The following is a 20,269-nucleotide window of genomic DNA, read 5'->3' on the forward strand; positions in this document are numbered from 1 at the left end:
TTAGTAAGTTAAAATGCAAATGAACTGATTAATTGTATCGAAAACCTCAACATTTTGTAGTAAAGTAAGAGTTTCATTTCCTTGACTCATTGTTTTAAATGAAGTAACTTCAATCAGTCAGACCTGTCAGATGTATTTAAATACAATTGATTTCTAACTTAGACTTCAAAAGTTCTAGTTTTGAGTGACATTGATTTCGGAATATAACAAAATGTGTATCAGTTTATGATTTCTACCTTTCAAATGTCATATTTTTTTTACTTGACTTTTTTTGTTTTGTTTTCTTAACATATAAAAAAAATCTTGTTTAAGGCAATCCAATAAAAGGGATAATAGCAGTGTGCAGCAAATGTAGTGAAGTAGAAAGAACTGCAGTGGGATAGAAGAGAAAAGCCCACACTGACAGCCTGGTCACGTCTCAGTCAGACGGACCGATTTAAACTCAGGATGACGATGCAACCTGCATGAACACACTCCGCTTCATCTTTAACGACATTTCCACCTCCTTGGTGCGTTATCACAAAGGTGACCTTGAGCCTTTTGCTCTAGCGAGACATGAAAACACCAGCGAATCGAATCTTATCGTATGTTTTCACACCTGTTGTCATTTGAAGGATGTGTTGCGTTACGGTGAATGAAAGACATCGTGTTTCACCCCAGTGGGAGAATCATGTAACCACTGGCCCAGACCACTCACATTTTATCAGCAATCAGTTTATCAGGATGTTTGAGTGCAGGTATGTGTGTCAGAGGACAGCGTGTCTGACACGTATGTTTGTCAAAGAATATTTCACTCTGCTGGCTGAAGTGTGAGGAGCACATCAGTTTAGGTTCTGAGGTAGCTTCTAGACATGGGTTTGAGATCGACACTCGTGGTCATCGGAGGATCTGCTGGCTGCTCCAAGCTGCTGAATACAATAATCAGATATCTGCCGACACCGGAACCAGCAGGCAAGAGCATCTGGAGGTGGAGGAACATCAGCACTTCTCTAGCTCACAGCTCACTGACGGGAGCATGGACGGTGTTATGGTGCGTAGAGAATCATCATCATCATCATCATCATCATCATCATCATCATCATCATCATCCTCTTTTTCATTTCATATCATCTCTCACTCTTCCCCTGGTTTCCCTGCTCTATCATGTAGTTTCTACCTTCAGCCTCAGATGGTGGAGGACCTGATCTCCTCTCACTCCTCGCTCTCCCAAAGTCTTGTAGCCGTGTCCACAGGTGAAACTCCTTCCCTAACTTAAAAAAAACAACAAAAAAAAAAACCATACAAAACAAAACCTACATGCAACATTGAGCAAAAACAGCAACAGCTATTCTTGGTTTACAATTTCATATCTATGTTTTGTTTTTTGTTTTTTTTGTTGTTGTTGTCTTTTTTTAACCAAATTACATAAAGATTATGACATCATTTTCTCACCTTTTTGGGGAAGCATTTTTATCAGCCATCCTCCTTGAGATGCTGTATGAAATCACTGCGCCCCACTGTATGAGTCCTGCTTACTATGTTTGGTAATTAAAGATTATTTTATTACAGATGTTGTGTACAACCCCAGTTATATTACTGCAGGCAAATACTGTCTTGGACGAAGACTACTTTTGATGGAGGTATGCTAACCTGACCATCCACTCCTATTCATAGCACTAAGCTAACTAGCAGTCAGGCAGTCTGCGTGGGTCGAAGCTCCCTTACATGGAGGAGGATGGGGAGGATGGCAAATACCAAAGGATTTCCTTGAATAAAACCTGTTCTCTTAAAGGTTTTCTAAATAAATGCTGAAGAATACTGAGTGAAAAGCAACTCTTTTGATATTTTACCTGATGTTCATGTGTACATGCTTGCTTACCACAACATTTTGTCCCCCAGGATATTTCATCCATGACTTCTTAGACGTGGCCTTGAATCGATCATTTAAACAGTCCTGGGAGATACTCCTTCACCACTCTGTGGTAATAAACTTTACGACTTGTGTTGTTACGTTGCTACATAAACAACATTACAGGCTTCAGCTAGATCAAACTTAACTTTGCAACATATAAAATCAAAATCAAATGTAAAAACAGAAAGCCCAAAACAGTGTGTATGGGGGTTCTTGAAGCAGAATTATTTTTTCATTGTCCAAAGCACCTCACTCTGCACTTTCTATTATAAAGATCCGAGCCCTCTCTGGCCTTTGACATATTTATTCAATAATCTCAGCTCCAAGGTTCACAGCAGCTTTAGTTGGAGAACCCAGTCAGTGTTTAACTGAGGCAGATAAGACTCACCTGGGTCCTAATAAAAATTTTGCTTTGTAACTTGGAAGAAAAAGGACAAAATAACAACCATTCAGTAAAGTGATCTAATACAACAATACTCTTGCCATCTAGAGTATTTATCACTACATAGTGAGTGTTATCTCATCTGCCCCTTACACACTTGTGTGTTGTGAGAATGACAAGCTCAGCTCACGAAACTGCACCGTCATCCTTCACCTCCACGAGTTCAGCTGGATCCGTGTGACACTTTAATCTCTGTACGATACAGGGAGGCGGCAGAGGTCACGACCCGAGTCACCTCACCGCTGCCTCAGTGTGACTTCAGAGTCATGACATCTTTGAATAGAAGCAGCTTTGTGCCAATGTTTACAGCACGTGATGAAGCATTCATTTCTATACATGGAAGACACTTCCAGAACGCCGCTGTTCCATCATAACTCCTCGCTTGCTTCTTTCAAACTTTCAAGCGCCATTAAGAATTTAATATGTTTCAGGATGACTTTCTAATCGGACAGATAGCTTTTGGGTCGCCAGATTGTAAAAATATTTCAAACCATGTCATTATATTTTTTGACGTTTACACTCTGAAAAGGGCAACACAACATTTGCACCAAAATCCATTTACAACCCATCAACTTTTCAAACTGCATTATCAAAGTGATTCATCACAAAAATGAATTAAACCACTTAATATCAATTCAAATGTGTTTTCATTAGGATGTGAGATATGCTGAACTACCAACCACCCTCTTGTAAACGTGGTCATGACTATTGACATCTATATGTGCTTTTTTTTTGTGCTTTTGTAAAAAGTGAACCTGCGTGTTAAACTGTTTTTGTTTTGTTTTTTCCATTCAAACTCTTTTCTCAGGTGATCTCGAGTTTCAGTTTGGCTGTGACATCCCGCCTCTATCTGGGCTTCGCTGTGGTTTCTCTGTTGATGGAGATCAACTCTGTTTTCCTTCATATCAGACAGCTCCTCCTCCTGTCAGGACAGAGGAACAAGCTGAGGACAGATAGCACCGCCTCTCGCCCCTCAGCCATCTACCGCCTGACCACCTGGCTCAACCTGGGAACGTAGGTGGCGGATTTTCTGAACGGAGCCTGCTAGGAATGTTGCATGCTAACTTTTTACCATTAACAATTACACTTCACTTAAAAAAATCAACTTATACTCATTTGTGATGATTATCTTGCTGAAGAAAATGTGTGAGAAGAGGTTATTTTCTGAAACAATCTCAAATTCAGCAAAAAAAAAAAAAAAAAACCCAAACAAAACAAAAAAAAAAGAAATTTTGGTCAAAGGAACAAGGCAAAATCTTAGTAATCTTATAAATATTAAGGTATTTCTTGTGCACTAAAAATTCAAATACTATGCAGCTGGAATCTGCTGCATACTTTATTTGACTGAGTGTGAATGCTGCCTTAGCTGGCAATTTTGTATGCATTCAACAAGAAAACTCCTTTCTTCTCTGTTGACTTGTTCTCTAAATCACGAGTTTCAAGTCTTCTTGAATCCAGCGTTTGATCATCAGAGTAATAATGGTCTCGTTTTCGAGAGTGAGGTCGAGTACTGTTTGCTGAAGTAATAATATTACCAGATCAACTTTTTTTCCTGACACTGTACATTTTGTTTCACACTTGTTTTTTTTGTTTTTGTTTTTTACCTAGCAACCCAAAGGTGGATCTGAATGAATATTAATCTCAATATGAATTAATCTCAATTAAGGGGAATTAGGGATGCACCTTGGTAACCAAGCTAGATACATAGCTGCAGCCTCTCATCAAAAAATGGCAGCCAAAACAAATAAGATGGTAGCAGCCAACTGGACACTGATTGCACCATCCACTTCTTTGCTGTATTTTTTGCTTTACCCACATTTTTGTTGGAGAGGGGCTTCAATATAGGTTTGATATGCAGCAGGAGTCAGTAGGCTCTTAGCTTAGCTTAATTTAGAGCAAAGACTGGAAACAGCCAGGCTGTCTCAGTCCGAAAGTAACACAAATAGTATGCAGTCAGCTCCTTTTTTGTTTATAGAATTTTATGAAAGAATTTTTGTGAATGTTTCACTTTAATGTTGTCCTTCTGCTCCTGCATGTTTCTGGTGTTTCGTGTCTGTACGCTGGGTTGGATGAGCCGCTGGCTGGTAGCAAACAGCGAGCGTGTGCCCCAGTATGTCCTCATGATGGGGACAACAGGCCTGAGTGTTATCTCAGCTGTGAATATTGTGCTCCTGTACTGACTCTTCAAGGCAGACATCCTCGATAACACACACAACACCCGCAAGATCCAGTAGAGGGAGCCAGCACTGTTACACATGTCTATGACCCACTCTTTTCTCTCTGTTCTCCTCCTCTGTTCTCAGTGCTTGAAGGACTGAGAACATTATTCACTCATTTTTATCACACGGGCATTGATGGGGCAGCATGGCTCAGGGGTGGAGTTGCCGTCTAGCTACTCTTACTGGTTCGATCCTCACACCGTGATTATGTCGAAGTGCCCCGAGCCCCTAATTGCTCCTGATGGCCCTGCGATGGATTGGCGACCCATCCAGGGTGAACCCCACCTCTCACCCAGTGCCAGCTGGGTAGGCTCAGCCCCCCGTGACCCTTAACAGATAAGCAGTATGATAATGGATGGGATAGATGGGTTTGGGTTCATGCACTAATCAAAAATCACACAACGGCAGCTTTAAGCCCCAAGATATTCTCTAAAACCTGTGTACAAGATGATTTTTCTGCCGGATGATAAATACTCTTTTTTGATTTCCATTTTTTTTATTAAACACTTATCATTCAATTCTATCTTTTGTGTTCAGCTGTGCTACTTTGACAACATTTTGATACACAATAGCATGAGTCATTTAAACAGAAAGATGGTCAAAAAAGTCAGACATGCAACAGAGACGTTAGGAGTTCAGTAATAATAGATAAAACAGCACGCAGTAGTAAGTCAGCGTTTCCCACTACATCATGATCCTTTTCTGCTGGAACAAAGTAACCAGACTGGGACCTTTGCAATTTTGGTTGGTTTGGACTTCTTCAATAATGCGTGGCAGGAGAATTCGCTCTGTTCTGAACTCTCTCTCATAGTAGGGACACACCTTTAGGTGCTCTGAAATGGGCGGAACATCTTTGAAGTGCCAAGCATCCACAGGAGAGAACAGGTTGCTGAACTGCCACACCTGAGACAGATTGGAATCACCGGTTAGTCTAAAACTGTGCTGTATCATCCTGACCTATGCTGGACGTCACCATATCTCATATTTTGGTTATTTTATGGTGAAATTGCAACTTCATGGAGAGATCTTCTGGGATGTAAAGAAAATGTTTTATAGAGGGAAAAGAGTCTGTTTAGGTTCTTACATTACCTTCTAAAAACAGATGAACAACTTAACAGGAACATTTTCAAGGAGACCTAAAAAGTACATCCAATAATGTTCCCAACAAATATTCCCTAAATGTTCCCACAGCATCCTGACAGTTACCTGAAAGACTGCAAAACCCATCGTGACTGTCCAGCAGCGGTTGTTCATTAAAACTCATCTCACCTGTGTGTAACCCCTGACTTGTGTCTTACCCTCTGCTTCACCCTCCACTTGGCTCCCCCGTGTGAGTAGGTCTTCTTCTCCCAGCAGAGGGTGACCATCCCTCTGTCCTGCAGCTGAGACGAGCACACCTGTCTCATCAGCTGGGACACCAGAGCCAGCTGGGACAGGGACAGACTGTCCAGGAAACTGGCCATGTGGCACAGAACCTCGTAGGGCAGTGAGCTGAGAGCGTCGTCCCCTCCTCCTGTCCGACCTCCTCTCCTCCTCTGGGTGGTGGAGGTGTCCACTGAGCTTCTGAATGAGTGGGAGTCACCACCCAAACACAGAGCCGTTGTGGGACACAGCCTGAAGCAGCCCAGATCTTCACTGAAAGCCACATTATTTACAAGGAATGAACATGAGCTATACAAAGGGGCGTCTTTTCTACAAGTACATTGTAGCAGGTAAACATGCGTACAAACACACAGTTCAGTACCACACAGTAATAAAGCTGAAGTTTGGGTTTCATCTCACTTGTAGATCACAGTGGCCTCATGTGTGGAGGGCTGGAACCTCCTCTGACTGAAGGTGCAGCCCAGATACGACAGCGGGCATCTCTGCTCGAACCATCCACTCACACACATCTGGATGTCACTGTGGATGTTCCTGCAAAGGACATCAGCATTGTTTTCATCCAGGACATTTTAGGAACACTTCAGATGGTGACTGAAACATGGCATAAATAGAACAAACAATAATAGAAATACGTTATTCTCATTTAATTTTTCTAGTTTGCTTTCATGGGATGCTGTGACTAATTTCTCTGGTGAACTGCATGACCTCAAAAACAAAACAAAAGGAATGGATAAGATTAAATGTCAAATTCTTATAATAATGAGATTCAAATCTGATTGTGAAAAAAAAAACCCCACTTGTAATGTCGGCCATATTCTCTACGCTGGAAGGAGTGTCCACACAGGAAGGTGAAGGCCGAGCTGGCTTTATGGTGCCGGCTGGTGACGCTCTCCAGCTGCAACTGAAGGTGGACCTCCAGAGGTTTTGTTGCATTCAGATCAGCCAGTGATGTTTTTCTCCGAAAAGGGGAAGACAGGAAGTTGTAGGTCTGTGTGCCTTCGTCTTGTAGGAGCCCGTCCGTGCAGACGCTCTCAGCTATGAGGTGACCCCTCTGCTCCTTCTCCAGGCAGCACAGCAGAGACGCCTGAAGGGCAGATCAGTTTTGTTGCCCTTATTAGTTCATCGGTGCTTTACATTTATTCTACTGATATTTCTTGGTTCAAAAGTAAACATTTGTAAATTACTTTGTGAACAGTATAAAATCAAAAGATTGTTCCAGTGTCAGTGTGTAGGTTTGTTGCCAAACTGTGATTTATTTGACTAAATTCGGAATATTGACTGAAATGATGATATGATTATCAAAAAGGTTTTGTCCGATTGATTAACCAGAGGTCACTTCAGTCAAATCTGGATTCAGGAATGATGTTAACAAGGAAAATAGGGAAGATCTCACCTGAACTTCTTCCCAGACGGGCATGTCCTCTGGCGCCACCCCCAGGTCACTGGTGTCCACAGCCTGATTCACTCTCCTGTAAAAACCGGGGTTGCGGATGCGACCTTGTTTAGCGGAGAAGCTGCTTGGAATCTTGAAGGTCCGCACATTAATAATCTTCATCGGCTCTAAGCGTCCATGTACGTAATTCCTTTTCCACATATTGTCAGTGACGCTGGAGGAGCAGGATGTGGGAGGCCCACTGCTCCCCTGTTGGCATGTGTTTGATGCTGAGGCGCCCATGCACGTATCTGCTGTCTCTGTTTCTTCCACGACAGTTCCCAGCCCTGTACCCCTCCCTTTATTCAACTCCTTGTCTCTGCCAGCCCCCGCTTTCCCTCCAGTAACCATGCAGCCCCCCATCTCCATACTGAACATGCTCTCCCAGCCGGAGTAGTTTTCTAAAAGCTCGTTACGCACCCCTTGGGCCCTGGCAAGGGCCTCTCTCTCCTCCTGGGTTAGCTCCTGCTCTACTTCCAGTTCATCCTCATCCTCTTCCTCTTCCTCTTCCTCATTTATGTTGGGGATGCAAAACATGTTAGAAGAATCCCAGGTACAACAACTGGCTTCTTTTGCAGCATCTTTCGCCGCTGCTTCCCTCTCTAAGGCGGCCTGTCTCTGTTTCTCTATCTCCCTCCTCTCTTCCTCCTTCTCCTCCTCCCCAACACTCTTTACCAGTTCAGGGAACAGTTTTTTCATCTTTAAAGAGTGGAAAAGGCGATCCTGGTCTTTCAGAGCCATGGCCAGGTCCAGACACTCCCCCTGCCCTAGCCCTCTTTTCCTGAGGAGGTTTTCATGTAGCTCTGTGGTTAGATAAGAATGAGCATCATTGGCTGGCCAGCGGTTCCACTCCATGGAGCAACACACCACGCTGGCTGGACACACCTGGAGGTGTGCGGCCTGTGAGGAGCGGGTCAGCTGCACTGGGCAGCCGTACTCTGCATTGAGGCAGGGCACCCTAACATTGGGGCAGAGCAGCAGGTGATCCTCCTCTTTGCAATGGTGGAAGACAGCTCCGCAGAGAAGACGGCAGGGGACGACCGCACAACACACAGAGACCTCCACACGAGCCCTGCAGCGCCGGCTGTAGCAGGAGTCACAGTGGACATGATGCTGCTGCACCCTGGAGGCTCGAGATCGATGACTCTGATTAGATGAAGGAGGAGGAAAAAGAGAAAAAATACAAATAGACTTTTAGTCTGACTGATATGACCTTTTTTTTTTTTAGATTTTGCACTGCTAACCGGTGAAATCATACCATATGAAAGCAAATATATTTTGCTTTTTAAGTCTCACTGGCAAAATAATGCACACATACCATCGTCCAACTCGTCTAGAGGCCCTTTTGCGAAGCTTTGGCTTGTCCTATAAGTAGAAAGGACACAGAATCTCAAAATCACACAGGGAAAACAGCTTGAACAACTGTAGAATTTGTGACAGCAGACCTGCAGCAGATTCAACAGGAAGAATGGATGAAAGCCTTTATCCCACCACGGTGTATATCGGGAAGGAAAAAAACATGCCTCTTGAACTGGTCTTGTGTTCTAAAGACCAAATGTCTGAGTGTGTGTGCCTGCGCTATGTGTGTGTTATAAATAGAGCCCTGCAGTGACCCTGAAATGTTACACAGATGGTGAGAAACTTGGTTTGGGTTACCAGGGCTCTTGGGGGTTATATAGAGGGAAACTCCTTCATTTTCTCCTTTAAGTCATACTGTGGAGCAACAAGCAAAGATAAAGAGCAAAGTGAGTCTTACCGGAGATAAAACAGTGTCCTCTAGTGGAGATTTGAATGAAATCAAGTCATTCTTAGTATGTATTTACGGTAATTTAAGAAGAAAGAGGGACAATTCATTCTCTGTAGGAAAAACAATAAATTATATCTTAGAATGATAAGGAATTGTGGATATTTTTTAAAGTGAGGTGACTGTGACTTGAGGCCTTTGCTGCAGGGTGAGAAACCGAGGGAGGGGTTCTTCCTCCTGTTTAACCTGCTTGGCTAATTTTAACCTGCCTCTTCAAAGAAAATCAGGACCTGAACACGACATCGAAAGACAGCAAACAAGACGCCTGCCACAGCACCTTGGTGAGATGAACGTTTAAACCCCTTGTGATGGAATGCTGTTTATTCATCTAATTCATAAAAATGATCAGACATGTGAGTAAACTGGAGATTTCCATTCCCTGGCCTGGTATTAATAAAGTGTAAGTTACTGAAATACTGATAAAAACTAAGTAAAATTCAAAATACTGAAATAAATATTGCTGCTGAAATACTTGTGGGGATATTTTATGTTGTTTTACGTGTATGATTACTACAAACAGGCAATTTTAAGAGCTTGAACAAAGACTTTGTCTCTTAACCATGAATGTGCCCCTCTAACAAATTGGGCCCCCCCTGTAAAATTGGTCTATAGCCGCCTCTGCTTGTTCAGATGCAATACAATATAATTAACAGCAAAGATATATATTTTACTATCAATTCCTCTAATGGATTTCTGTTAGATTGCTTGGAAGTTACCTTAAAATATTTAGCGCACATTGCCTGAAGGACAAACACCAGCAGGACTTTGCATGGCAGTGTTTTTGACATTTGATAATTCAAATGCTCATGAGATTCACAGTGTAAAAGGAAAAGATAACACTTTTTTAAGATCTCAGATAATTTCATTTTTGTGAATTAGTGTACGATTCTACTGCTTTAAAACCTTATAAGGATGAACTTAAAGGCAAACGAATCATGTTTGTTTTGAGTCTAGATAAATCCAACTCTGTATTTGTGGCTAAAATAAAAAATATTCTTATAAATGTTTTATTTTTGATTGTATTCTTCTTGAAGGGTTACAAAACGTCTGATATAAACATCTGGAAATATGGTGGGTCAAAGACTTTCTTGATTATTCTTGTCGTTGAATCAAAGATGAAGCATTGCACGGCTTTTATATTTAAACAGGCTTTCTGTTTTATTTCTTATCTGCACTCATCTATTCTCATTTCATCTCTCTTCCTTCCCACCTCATCTAATCAGAGTCATCGATCTCGAGCCTCCAGGGTGCAGCAGCATCATGTCCACTGTGACTCCTGCTACAGCCGGCGCTGCAGGGCTCGTGTGGAGGTCTCTGTGTGTTGTGCGGTCGTCCCCTGCCGTCTTCTCTGTGGAGCTGTCTTCCACCATTGCAAAGAGGAGGATCACCTGCTGCTCTGCCCCAATGTTAGGGTGCCCTGCCTCAATGCAGAGTATGGCTGCCCGGTGCAGCTGACCCGCTCCTCACAGGCCGCACACCTCCAGGTGTGTCCAGCCAGCGTGGTGTGTTGCTCCATGGAGTGGCTCCGCTGGCCAGTTGATGATACGAACCCACATAGCAGCAAAGCCCTGCAGGAAAATGTTCTAAAAGAACACAAAGGACAAGAGGAGGCCCTGGACCTTGCTCTGGCCCTGGTGGATCAGTCTGACCTGTACGGACGACTGAAAATGAAGCCGCTCTACCCAGAGTTGATGGAAGTAGAAGAAGAGGAAAGAGAGGAGGAAAGAAAAGAGGAGAAGAAAGATGAGGCAGTGGGAGGGATTGCTAATGGCTTCCCAAATGATGAAACCAATGGTTAATGCAGATCTATCTTTTCTCTTCTTTTTTTCTCCTTTCCAGTTTCTTCACTTTGCTATCTCTTTGCAGGTTTACCTACATCCATACCTGAGGAAAACAGAATTTGTGAGACTGTTCAGAATGATCTAAGACCAAGTTTAAGCCTCATCAAAGAGAAATACAAGCTGACTGAAATGATGTTTGGCATGGAGAAAGGTGGCTGTGCTGTTGCTGAGGCCCAGAAGGAATCAAAAGAGGGTGAAAAGCCGAAAAACAGGGAGAAAAAAACAAGTACAAACCAGGAAGACAAAGACCAAGCTGCTGCAACCAATACTGCCCCTCCACCTGACACAAGCAAGACCGGGCATGCTCCATGGCAGGAGGGGGTGCTGGAGCGTCTGGGGAAGGAGCTCAGCCCACAGGAGTACAACATGTATGTGGTGCATCATGGGCGCATGCTTCTCGCTTTTGGACAAATCGAAGCCTGTACACCAAGAGAGAAAGATTTTGTCTACGGTAACCTGGAGCCTATTCCGGTTCAGACCCTGCGCTCTTTCAAGGTGATGGTTTCAAGAATAGATGTCTTATTCTCAGCTACTTCGGTGGTTTGGTCTACGTAGATCTTGGAGGAAATCGCCACATGTAGAACACCCATATTGACAGACAATATATGTGTGTGCGCGTGTGAGTTGTCTGTATGTGTCACTTCACTTCAGGACAGTACTTTCCACCCACATTAAAGCGTGAAGACAGTACAGCTGTTAACACCCCAGCAGGTGTAACACCAAGTCCTAGGAGCTACCCTGTCTCCCCCCCCAGCTGTAGCACTCAACCTGACCTCAACCTCACCTTGGATTCGTGCCTTGTGCACTTGGCCACAGAGATACTGCAGCTACAAAGCCCTAGCGAGCAGCACACCACAGGAGCAGTCAGAACTTTTGGCTGAACTTCAAAATGATTCGAAAAAAATAACAACTCTTATGTGTCACATTTTCAATGGTATAATAAGGCATGTGACCACACTAAACTTCATCAAATTTCATCATCCAAATAAGTCAGTCACTTAGTGATATGAGAACACAATACTGAAAACAGTAACACCTGTGAATTCTATTGTCATCTGATCCTTCTCATCGTTTGTGTCTCAACAGGTCCCTGACAGTTATCACTATAGACGACGGGTTCATCTGTATGATACGGCGATGCGAGCTCAGACTGAAACTCGCTGCGTGGATACATCTGACCTCAATGCCAAGGAGGAGGACTGGTTGAGTGACGAAGCAGCAGCCACCCTACTGGGCTATGCTGAGCAGGACGTCATGGGTCATAAGGTCAGTGAAAGCCTCTGCACCCATGAGTGAGGAAAATGGATTTCATCCTATTTCAGTTTGCATTTTGTTAACAAATAACACAAAGTATTACTCATTCTAGAGCCTTCAGCTGAATAATCGAGTTTCATTGTGCAAGATAATGAGTTTCCATCAATGAGAAAAGACGTCGCTCGTTTCCATCTAGATCAGCGAAACAAAAGCAATTGATGCGCTGTACATCGACGAGGGAACACAAACACACTCGTTCCGCTCGTCACCATTTAAAGGGAAGACGACCCTGGGAGAGGTGATGGTGGGCAGACCACAGAAGCTTTATCTGCAGCTGCAGGCCGAGAGCGTGAACAGCAGACACACCAGGGCCAGCTGTGTGTTCGCCTTCCTCTGTGGCCACACCTTCCACCGCAGGGAGTTCGCCACTCACTTCAGGCGAGTAATAGAAGTGTTTGTGTTACAGGATATCATACAGTATACAAGGTACATTTGGCACTATCCAATTCGTATTTGAAATAGGTTCATAACACAAAGGCACAAATAAAAAATTCTCTGAAAGAGATTTGCCTCTTAGAATTCAAGAGTTGCTCATACAGGGGCACCCTGGTGGTGCTTTGATTACGTGCACACCACATAGGCCAAGGTTACACAGAGAACAAGGAATTGATTCCAGCCCAGGGTCCCATTCTGCATGTCACCCCCCCCCCCCCCCTCCCCTTTCCTGTCATTTCTTCACTGTAAATTTTTTTTTTTTAAAAAGACCATAAAAATAATCTTAAAAAAAAAAAAAAAGAGTTGCTCATACCAGCAAGGAACAATAATGCGCCACTGTTGTTGTACAGGAACGTCCACAGCGATATCCAGAGTGGTTTGAGTGGATGGTTTGAGCAGAGATGCCCACTGGCCTATCTGGGCTGCACCTACAGCCAGAGGCGGTTCCAGCCCTCTACCCATGGAGCCACCGTCACCTACGAGTATGCACAACTCAACTTTTACCACCTCAGAGTTTGCGGGTGCAGCGGAAGAGGGGGCCCCTTCTCACCTAGGAGACGGGACGTTTATACCACCTTCTCTTGTTAAAGAGCTTTTTCAGTTTAATTCACTGAAGTAACGGTGAAATGAACTTAGACGTCACAGGAATTGATGTGTAGATGCTTGAGAGGACAGGATGTGATGGCAGGATGTGGACCAACGTCACGAAGCCTGAGATACACCTCGGCATGTCAGCCGCACAGCTAACTTTGTCAACTCAACAGAAGAAGTGACACTCAAGTGTGTGGAATGTGATTTTGATCTTCCATCCATCCATCGTCATCTTCCGCTTATTCCTACACATTAAGGGTCGCGGGGGGGCTGGAGCCTATCCCAGCGTCAACGGGCGAGAGGCGGGGTTCAACCTGGACAGGTCGCCAGTCGTGATTTCGATCTTATTTCATAGAATTCAACATCAGCTTTCACACTTTTACCCAAACTTTGATTTTAACTGGCTTCAATTGTTAGTTGAAATGTTAGTCGCCACATGTTTTTCTCTTTCAAATAGAGTCAGCTACATGACAAACTGCTGTCCTGCAATAATTACCGTAGCTTGAAGCAGTTGAATGATCCCAATAATATCTTCATGTGACTCCTTTCATGTTAATTGGTCCAAAAGCTCCTGGCGGCTTCAGTCAATGCTTGTCTCTGTCTCTAGTCAGCAACTCAGGAGTTTCAACTTGCGTCCAACTCGTGGAGTCTCACAGGACAGCGACTCGCATCTGTCAGGAGCCACCCAGAGGAGCAGAGGAGGCCAGACAGGAGGAGGGGCCGACGCTTTCAGCTCGCTGCCCTTCGAGGTTCTGTGCCACATGGCCAGTTTCCTGGACAGTCTGTCCCTGTCCCAGGTGGCTTTGGTGTCCCGGCTCATGAGGCAGGTGGCCTCCTCTCTGCTCCAGGAAAGAGGGATGGTCACCCTCTGCTGGGAGAGGAAGACCTACTCACACGGGGGAGCCAAGTGGAGGGCAAAACCAGTAAAGTTCACCTTCAGAACCGTACGTGTCTCTCCCATATGATGACAAATCCCTTACTAAGTGTTGTCCTGTCTCCAGGTGTGGCAGTTCAGTCGCCTCTTCTCCTCAGTGGACTCATGGCGTATGACAGACACCACCCCTATATCTACTCATCTAAAAGTCTGCCCTTACTACCAGACCTCCCTGCCAAGTCAGCCTGTCCCCCTCCTCACCATGAGGGAGAAGCAGAAGGAGGGACAGGAGAGACCGAGCCTGGTCAAACACTTCACAGCAAACAGGTGGCAACAATGAAAGGTCTGCTTACTATTTATGTTCCTCTGATGGCCAGTCTGCTCTGTACAAGTAGAGCTGAGGACGTTTTATAACCTTTTATGTTAAACAGAACAAACAAAATCAGGCTTGGTATTTTTTTTTTTTGTATTCATATAAAAGTGTGAAATTAATAACCAAAGTTTAGCTTTTATTAATTTACAGTTAGAACCTATTGATGCTCTCCTCTCTTCACTTCATGCCTCGGTAAATCATGTCATGTCTCAACAGTCCTATGAAAATACCTAGACACACTTTGCACTATGTTGTTTATTGTTGTTTTGTTTTCTTACAGTTTTGTAAGATAAATTAACATCAGAGGAGGACATTCAGCATCCACAGAGTATCGTCTAGGTCGTATGTAGAGCTGCAGAGAATGAACTGAATGCAGAAAACATGTTCTGCTGTAATCTATGTACATCTGTGTATGATTTGTGATGTTTGAGAAAATGACGCATTGTCTGAAAATGACTGTCATTTCTGGAGCCCGACCAATTAATCTGCCCATATTGACTGATATTAACAGATTTTCTTCTTCTTCTTCTTCTTCTTCTTTTTTTTAGTGCTTGCAAAGTGGTTGGGTTTAGGTAGAAGTTAAATCCTTGCATTGATATTCAAGTAGCTCATTATGTTCTGATCAATAATTTTGGACAATTAAAGTTATTTATTCTCTCTCTCTCTCTCTCTCTCTCTCTCTCTCTCAACATGTTTATATCCCTATCATGTATAAATAATACAGAAGGAATATCAGCTGATTCATTGGTTATCTTTTATTTTTACTCCCTAAAATCAGTATCGGCCCCAAAACTGTACTGTTCAGTCCAAAGTCATTTTATTTTTCACTTTTGCACAACTGATATGTGACAGGTACTGAAGTATACAAAATTGATAGCAATATTCAGAAAGTACTTACTTGGTGTTGAGCTGTGTATAAATAGTTGCTTGCATTGAAGTGTAAACAAGCTGTGTTTACACCTTTAGCTGTTGCTTTGGCTCCTATCTGGCACTTTTGGACAGAAACAAGCAGAGCTGTCTGCTGACTGACAGTTCGTAGATTTTGTGGACAGGCTGAGGAAAGAAAAACCCCTTAGTCATGATTCCCACTGGAGTGGACTTGTAATGCATTTAGCAATTACTTCTGTTTGCTAAGGACTTTAAAAACACCTGTAAATCAGGGATCAATTGTAGGAAATTAATATTTGGTTCTTTTGTTTAATGCAAATAAATACTTTTTTCTAAAGAATGCAGTTCAACCAACATTAACAGAAACTGTAGATGCTGGCTCATAAGAAAAAAAAAGAATAAATGCATTGTAAAAAGAATGAAGTAAAGTGAGGGCTATTCTGGGGAATCACAGTCTCTGTGACGCTCCTCCTCCTCCTCCTGCTGCTCCTCTGTGGCACTGATCACCCCCCATATCGGCTGCTTTGTTGTGAACGGAGCCGTGCCACCGTGCTGCACACAAACCCAGAAGGTTACGAGGAGGTTATTTCGTCTCCTGACTGCTGCAGGATTCGTTCACACTGGAAGGAAACGTCAGCCGGCTCCAACACTGAAAACAGCTCACCTAAGAACATCAGAAAGCGACTTTTGCACCGTGGACGTTTTGCGCGGATCTTTTGTTTTCTCCATTTCTGCAGCACCAAGGACGAAGATAGAAAAGCTGTGCGAGGATCCATGAGAAACGCTTTGAATCGGACACGGCTCGAGAATCACGGTAGGCCACAGTCACTGCGATGGTTGCACATTTCCAGGTAGATAGGAGAAAAATACATCAGAGTATTTGGTGCAAATGCGGTTACAGGTGGAGGATTGAAAATACTGCAGTTCAGTATTTGGGTAGAGTGGCTATTCGTGGTATAATAAAACAGTAAAATTACAACGGATCATCTAACATGCTTCATTTTGATTGCATTCAATCTGACATTGAATTGACCTCATGTCGCTGTTGAAGTCAGGGTTAAGATTGGGACCTCCAGACCTACTGGGGAATCCCTCATCCCACCCCTGCGTATCCAGCCAGCAGCAGCAGCAGCAGCAGCAGGAGCAGCGTCGGTGTGTGCAGGCGGTGGGGGGAGTCAGACATGGATGCAGGGAGGCTGGAGCAGCAGGTGGCCAATGTGGAGAGAGGTATCGCCTTCCTGAAGCAGGAGCACCTGGCCCTGCTGACCGGCCTGCAGCTGGAGATCACACATCTGAAGAGACGCTGCCACGGTTAGTGTTCCCTCCGCTCTCCGTTCCTAGGTTGTAGTTTCTCTTGGTCTTATCACGTGTCCTCCTACTCGTCCGCAGAGCTGAGTTGTGAGCTGGACTCCAGATTTCCTGACAGATCAACTGCAGGTGAGATATCACGGGTCCTTGCTGACAGGGTGGAAGGTGATACGTGGGAGAGAACCTTTACAAAGGAAGCTTCCCAGTAGAAGGAGTTCTTAGTGATAAGCCATGATGATAGATCAGTAATCTGACCTGCTTGATAGTTCTCTTTCTTTGTTATACTTTATTTTACATTGTAGAAATGTATGGAGCTTTCGTCAGCTTTAATGTTATTGGCAAACTGCTGAGTCAAGTCATATCATTAACTACTTTCATCATCATATTACATTTGAGTTTCAAATAAACTTCATATTTATTACAAGCACTCCTCCAGATATTACCATCAACTATATTAGATACAGTTTCTTTGTAATGCCAGAAAATAGAAAATGTACTTTGATTCACAAATACCTGCACATTAGAGCCTTGAAGACATAAGAAAATCTGCTTTGGTTGATATAAAAAAATTTAGTACATGTTTGCGTCGAACCATGCAGCTCGTCATTGATTTTAATTAATCGTATACCAGTCAGTCTCTGTTTATTTTCATTTGCAGACATTTCAGAGAGTGTGTGATCATAAATATGCTCCTCAAAGGTGTAGAAAACTCATGGAAACTATTCGGTAAAAAGGTTTTCTCCACAGTGAGATAAATGGATGTATGAAAAGATAATAATGCAACATTTTGCTCTGAATGAATTGAATCAGAGAAACATGGAAGATGGGAAAGAATGATGAAGAGGAGGAAATGGAAGATTCATAAAAACGAGGAAGACTAAAGATTTGGGTATTTTCTTTCAGGCAGTGGTGTCTAAAAATGTGTTTGTGCATAAATCCTGAATGTGTTCCTGTGTGTCTCAGAGGAGGAGGCAGAGCTGGCAGCACGTTGTGAGGCTGCAGAGCGTCTCCTAGAGGACCAGCAGTGCATGATGGTCGCTGCCCGCGGCGAGCTGCGGGCAGGCAGGGCACGAGCGTCAGCACTCGGAAGGAGCCTCAGAGATGAAGAGCGTCATTTCCTGGAAGAACTGAAACGCCGCAGCCACAAGATCACGCTGCTGAGTCGTGAGCTGCAACGCCAAAATGTCACCACGTCCACCCTCTGCCACGAGCTCCACACCGCTCGCTTGAAACTCTTCAAACAACGGCAGAGCACAGAGGGCGCCACAGAGGGACAAAAGGGGGACAGCGGAAAGGAGGAAGAAGAAGTAGAGGAAGAAGAGGATGAAGATGATGATGATGGTGAAGAAGAGGAGGACTCTGAGTGGCTCCTGTCTCCACCTCCTCCAGATTCTCCCGGCCAATCAGAAGCGAGACGAAGGCGTGTGAGAGAGGAGAGAGTCAGAGCATGTGTTCCACGGGAGAGAGTGACTTCGCCTCAGAGGCCACACCCCATGCCGGACCCCGCCCTCTTCTTAGTGCCACTTAGATACCGCCTCCTTCGCTGGAACCGACCAATCAGAACGCAGGATGGAGATGAGATGTTGGATGAGTGGGAGGACATAGATGACAGCAGGGTACACAGGAGGGTGGACATGGGAGCAGCAGAAGGAGAAACGGCCCTGTGATGAGGGTGGAGGGGTGGAGGGTGGAGGGGTGGAGTCGTCTTCCAGCAGGCCTCAGCCACTGCACTTCTTCTAGAAAAGTGTTGAGATGATGGTAGATGTCAGGAAGCGAGTTAGGTATGTAGACTTAGTTTGACAAGAGTGTGCGTTGTTAACGTCAGGCCTACACGTAGAGGGAAGCGGTCACATTGATTGTACATCCTATACTTAACAAAATGTGAGTAAATTAGTGGGTAAACAAGACAGTTTCATGTGGTGGCCTTTTGATTTTAACACTGACTACATGGACTGCAATTATCTGAATATCAACCTTATTCTCAATAAGGCGGCATTTTGATAAGGGTCAGTCAGTCAGGTCAGCAGTGTTTGTGTTGCTTATAGAATATTCCACTTCCATTCAAACGCTACAGAGTTCCGTGGTATATTTTGGACACTGTGCTCCAAGCCAAATTCAATGCTCATGCTAGGAGCTACTGCATCACCAAATAGTCTGACCGCTCTACGTGTCATAAAATGCCGCTATAACTTCAAAGTGCAAATAGAAGGCAAAAAAGTGCTTACGAATGCATTTCAAGTTCCAGTTCAATTCCAAAATTGAACTGATTGTCCCTCAACTGAAGTTCTATCATCCAGCGAAATGTCACTGAGGTCTATTTGCAACTATTTGAGTTATCCTGCAAGTAGTCGAGCCATCAGCGATCCCTGGCTGTCGTGTTTATGACAATGATAATGAACTTCATTTTTTTTGGCACCTGTCATATAAAACTCCCTGCCTAAAAGTGCTAGATAGAGTTGATGAAGGTGCTTGTAACAACTCACTTAGATAATGTGGCCAAAGTGGGATTATTACATGTCTTAATTCATCGACATTACAGTGTCGTATTCAGAGAAGAATCAGGTTGATATGGGATTATTGTTGTCCAAGTTAACTTGGCCACTGCTGCTCGCAGCTTCTGCCTGTAATTAGTAGCCTTGCCTCTGGACCTGTCAACACCTTTAATGTACAAAGTGGCAACCTGCTTTTCCACTGCACTAGCTGTAGCCTATACCAGGCTTGGGGAGTCACTCTACGAAGCATTTTGTATGATTTGCACTTTATTAAATTCATGCAATGTGCCTAGTAAAGGCAGGACTGTATTTCTGTTGTCACATTGTCTGTTTCCAGTGTTTTTGTTCAGCCTTTTTCCACAGCAAACATCTCAACCTGGCATAGCAAGACAAGCACAGATGCTATTCATAAAGAGGAAAGCAGCGCTACAAGCTAGCCATTGTGGTGAAACCACGATACATAGTTCACAAATTTGTTGGGAGCTCAGAGGAGGGATGGACCACAGGTGAGTAGCATTAAAATGTTAGTTTAAGATCATAATACAAAAAAAAAAGCTGCTCAATGTTGCTTCAGTATAGTTTACAGCCCACTTCTGGATCTTGATCAAGTGGTTCAAGTTTGGGGACAATACTGCTGCTCATAAGTTTCAGATCTTAGGTCTGGGTGGTAGCTGAGTCAAATCTCGATGGATCAAAACATGATGAACCCTCAGTATGTGATTCATGTCCAGATGCTAATTTAGTAAAATTCTCTCAGATGTTAAAATTTCAATGAAACTCTTTGTACAGTCGATAAAGTTACAATAAAAGCATGTTTTTACCATCTTCCATTTAAGATGGGAAGAATATAGTAACAAAAACCTGCCTAACTTTTTCTTTTACAATTTTAAAGATGGAAGAGTAAGCATGGTTCAAAACAGGAAGATAGTGATCACTCGCGATATGGATTTATGTACAAAAAGATCAATTTCACACTGGATTT

General features: G+C 43.6%; 3 protein-coding genes and 1 pseudogene across 4 annotated transcripts; 3 read left to right on the forward strand and 1 right to left on the reverse strand.

Annotated features, from left to right (window-relative positions):
- The first annotated feature begins 851 nt into the window (after positions 1-851).
- On the forward strand, positions 852-4,567 carry LOC147248577 (TLC domain-containing protein 2-like; annotated as a pseudogene).
- A 562-nt stretch (positions 4,568-5,129) lies between these two features.
- LOC147248578 (F-box only protein 40-like) lies at positions 5,130-8,623 on the reverse strand. Its single transcript, XM_086179092.1, has 7 exons — positions 8,612-8,623; positions 7,695-8,513; positions 7,329-7,577; positions 6,733-7,019; positions 6,335-6,466; positions 5,851-6,187; positions 5,130-5,455 (listed from the first exon to the last, which is right to left on the reverse strand). Exons 1-7 carry the CDS (start codon positions 8,621-8,623, stop codon positions 5,237-5,239), a joined length of 2,055 nt encoding a protein of 684 aa, XP_086035218.1. The 3' UTR covers positions 5,130-5,236.
- A 1,460-nt stretch (positions 8,624-10,083) lies between these two features.
- LOC147248579 (F-box only protein 40-like) lies at positions 10,084-14,566 on the forward strand. The gene is made up of 8 exons (XM_086179093.1): positions 10,084-10,095; positions 10,395-10,965; positions 11,038-11,507; positions 12,099-12,278; positions 12,463-12,704; positions 13,112-13,243; positions 13,960-14,275; positions 14,354-14,566. The coding sequence occupies exons 1-8, from the start codon at positions 10,084-10,086 to the stop codon at positions 14,564-14,566; spliced, it is 2,136 nt and encodes a 711-aa protein (XP_086035219.1).
- Positions 14,567-16,009: 1,443 nt separating this feature from the next.
- On the forward strand, positions 16,010-19,584 carry ccdc92bb (coiled-coil domain containing 92Bb). Of its 2 annotated transcripts, none has more exons than XM_086226541.1 (4): positions 16,010-16,301; positions 16,539-16,798; positions 16,877-16,924; positions 17,759-19,584. In XM_086226541.1, the coding sequence occupies exons 2-4, from the start codon at positions 16,669-16,671 to the stop codon at positions 18,460-18,462; spliced, it is 882 nt and encodes a 293-aa protein (XP_086082667.1). In that variant the 5' UTR covers positions 16,010-16,301; positions 16,539-16,668; the 3' UTR covers positions 18,463-19,584. The 2 variants fall into 2 exon arrangements, with proteins under 2 accessions (XP_086082667.1, XP_086082668.1); XM_086226542.1 differs by having other exon boundaries at positions 16,543-16,798.
- The last annotated feature ends 685 nt before the right edge of the window (positions 19,585-20,269 follow it).

Source organism: Aulostomus chinensis, chromosome 15 (assembly GCF_037954235.1).
Source record: "Aulostomus chinensis isolate RoL2024-O1b breed Wild chromosome 15, RoL_Achi_v1.0, whole genome shotgun sequence".
NCBI classification, from domain to species: Eukaryota; Metazoa; Chordata; class Actinopteri; order Syngnathiformes; family Aulostomidae; genus Aulostomus; species Aulostomus chinensis.